Here is a 3,785-nt window from a genome sequence, read left to right on the forward strand (position 1 = left end):
AATCATTCTGTGTTGTTACACAAATAGATTCAAGCTGGTCTAACAAGAAGAATCACAACAATATCACAGAAGTAGATTGCAGCATTTACAATAATTAGTGGGGAACAAGAAACAAGCAGAGCCCAAAACATCATAGCACATTAGATATCAAAGACATGCCTGCTAACTACCAATTCCATCTAGATATCATAGGAAATGAAGAAACCCCACAAATCATCAATTCCATATCTTCCAATATCACTGCTCTAACAATTTGGCGATAAACCAACAATCATACTAATTGTAAAAGAAAATGCATAGAAAAATATCTCAAAACCGTCGCATACGATCCATGGACAAAGAGGAGAGCAAATTGCAGGATAATCAAAACACAATAAAGTAATCTTAATTCAACTATCAAACCTCTGCTGATGATCACAGTAGCACTACCAACAATTCAACGATACGACTTCTGGAACCTCGCGCGAGCACCACGTCCTCCAAACTTCTTCGGTTCGCAGCGCCTCGGATCAGCGACCAGCAAAGTCCTATCATACCTCACGAGAATGTCCTTGATCTCCTTCTTCGACTGCTCGTCGACATACTTCTGATAAAAAGCAACGAGCGCTTTGGCAATGGACTGACGGATGGCGTAGATCTGAGAGGTGTGACCGCCTCCCTTGACGCGGATACGCATGTCCACGCCGGCAAAGCGGTGGCGGCCTACGAGAAGGATGGGCTCGAACGCCTTGTAGCGGAGGATTTCTGGTTGGACGAGCTCGATCGGAACGCCGTTGATTTTGATCAGTCCGCGGCCACGCTTGCAGTGGGTGACTGCCACCGCCGTTTTCTTACGCCCAAAGCATTGCACAGATTCAGGAGGCGTTTTTGCCATCGTCGGACAACCGCTTCCTTTCTTCTCCTCTTGGTCTCTGGGTAAGCAACCCTAGGTGCAGTTAATTGGGGATTGACGGATACACGATACGACACAAGGAGAGGAGGAGGGGCTTTATGATCAATTAGGGTTTCGAATTTATAAAAACGCACGCCAAATTTGGGCCCAATAGATATATGCCTTGATCCGATCAAGGCCCATTGAGATATTCATTCATTCGTACAATATTGTATGGTTGTATTGTATGCCCGGTCATATGGGTCCAAACTATGAGTCTGTTTATTTATAGGATTATGCTTTTTTATTTTTGTTTTAAATAGTAAAATGTTTAATTGAAATAATTATTTGTTTTGATATAAATATGTATTAATATATTATTTTGAATGTAAAAAAACTAGATATAGTGCAATAAAATAAATAAATAACGGATATTTGATTTTATATTTTTTTTAAAAAATAAATTACAATAGTAAAATTAGGGATAAAATCACATAGTCTATATATATATATATATCAAAATGTGTGTTTGGTTTTGTTAGCTAGTTTGACTAGTTGATTCAATTAGCGGTATGTATTAAAGTGTTTAGTGAAACAACCGTCTAGTATTAGCTGTTCATACCTGAAATGACAATTGTGGATATTTACATTGTATTTTTAAAATATCCGATTATACTATATGGAGTTTAAGATTTTAAATAATTTTTGTTATTGATTATCGAAAATTATGAATGTATTATTTATATATTTATTTTGCTATTTGTAATTTTAAAAAAATAATATATTTTTACTAAAAAAAATAATAAGTTTTGTATTGAAAATAATACAAAATATTAAAGAACAAAATTTTAATTTTTATGTATTTTATTATAATTTACAATAAATTTAATCTTATTTGTTTATTTTTAATATAAAATTTATATAATAAATATATATATAAGTAAATGAATAATATTTATATTTTTTTCTTAATTTAATAAATTAATATATTTTACAAAGAAAATAAAAAATATATAAAATAATTCATAATTTCAGTTACTTGAAATTTAAAAAATAAAATTATAATTACCAAAAATATAAATACATTAAAATAATAAATATAACTATGTGTAAGGAGAATAATTAATATTTAAGGGTAATTATGGAATAAATATAATTTGGGTGAAAACGCTCTTATGAAACGCTGCCTATGATAGCTTTTTGAAAATTAATTTTTAGGAACCAATGTTTCAAAAAACTTGTTTACCAAACATCATACTTAATTTTTTGAATGATCAAACAATAAAAACTCTTAAATAAGTTAAAAGCTCTTAAAAAACTAATTACCAAACAGGTATACCATAGATTTCTCAATTATGTAATATAGTATTAAATATTTTCGATATAAAACCATATTTTTTTTTAGCATTTTTGGTATATACGAATAAATAATATTTTATTATGCCTTTCATCTGTCTTTTAATAATCTATTTTTTTTTTTCATTTTAGTCCGTCCCATAACAAATATTCATTTTCTTTTTTAGTAATTGTATTATTTACCTAACATTACAAATACTCTTCCAATTTACAATATATTACACAAATATTATTACATTTATATCATACAATACTAATAAAGTTAGTTTAGTCTTTTTTTTACTTTTATTTATATTATATCTCAATATAATACTAATATTTCTAAAACTTTGTACAAAAAACAAATAGATAGATAGATATGAGACGGAGGGAGTATTATTTTACTACTCTCTTCGTCTAATTTTTTTTCATTTTTGTATATTATTTTACTTGAGATTTTTCGACATTTGATAAGATTTAATAATTCAAAATATACTTAATAAATATAAATTAATTTTATTAATTTTATTATACATTATGTAGACCCAATCCAAGATACTTTTATTTCTATCTTTTTTAATGAATAAATATTTTATCTATATTTTAAACTCTTTTTTTCATAAAAATTAGTTTATGTTAATTATAAATAAATCGTCTCAACTTAAAATACATTTTTTATTGTTTTCATCTGTCTTATTCAAAAGTCTCTTTCATCTTTTAAGAAAATTAAGCATACACTACTATAAAAATATCTTTGATTTTTACTTAAATTAAAAATTTATTATTACACATACAATTGTTTTATATATAAAATCAAATGACACAAATATTAAAACATGTTATATACTTTTATTAATCAATAAAATATTATTATTTTTTACTCCCTCTGTCCCACATAATTTGTCTCTATTTTTTATTTTCGTCCGTCGCACGTAACTTGTCCTTTCTATTTTTGGAAATATAATTATGTAATTTAATCGCATTTTAAATTTTAAATTTTATAATTTTTTAATTTTAATTAAACTATTTACTTATCTTAATCTTAATATATAATTATTTTTACTAATATATTTTTTAATTACTTACTAATTATACTTTACCTAAATTCTCGTGTCTATAGTAATTGAGACGGAGGGAGTAATTTATTACAGAATCTAGAGGGATACATTCGAATGGTACAAAAAAAGTATATTTTTTATTTATTTGCATTATATAAAATTTATTCTCTAAAAATGATACTGCATTTATTTTATCAATATATAAGTTTTAAATATTTAAATATGTATTCTATTTTATTTTTTTATCGGAGTTTAATCGTGCATCCAATTGCCTTGGAATGCATAGAGTTAGTATTATGTACTGTTGAAAATATAGAATGATTGGGTTGGAGGCAAAAAAGCAAAAATAAAAAATAAAAATTAATTGAATGAATTTATTACTGTAGAGAATTTTCAATCTTTTGATAAATAAATTAGTTGGCCTATTCCGTAGTTCGACTCATCGAATTCGACCGAAACCCTTTAACCCAAATCCATATATCAAATCCTAAGTTAATTTGTTAGGTTGTTATGTTGGTTAT

At 26.9% G+C, this 3,785-nt stretch overlaps 1 protein-coding gene across 1 annotated transcript; it reads right to left on the reverse strand.

The window, feature by feature from the left end:
• Window positions 1–156: 156 nt before the first annotated feature.
• LOC127252728 (40S ribosomal protein S16-like) lies at window positions 157–984 on the reverse strand. Its single transcript, XM_051277036.1, has one exon. It carries the CDS (start codon window positions 872–874, stop codon window positions 437–439), a length of 438 nt encoding a protein of 145 aa, XP_051132993.1. The 5' UTR covers window positions 875–984; the 3' UTR covers window positions 157–436.
• Between the last annotated feature and the right edge of the window lie 2,801 nt (window positions 985–3,785).

Source organism: Andrographis paniculata, unplaced genomic scaffold (genome assembly GCF_009805555.1).
Source record: "Andrographis paniculata isolate CXL003 unplaced genomic scaffold, ASM980555v1 Contig46END, whole genome shotgun sequence".
Classification (NCBI taxonomy): Eukaryota; Viridiplantae; Streptophyta; class Magnoliopsida; order Lamiales; family Acanthaceae; genus Andrographis; species Andrographis paniculata.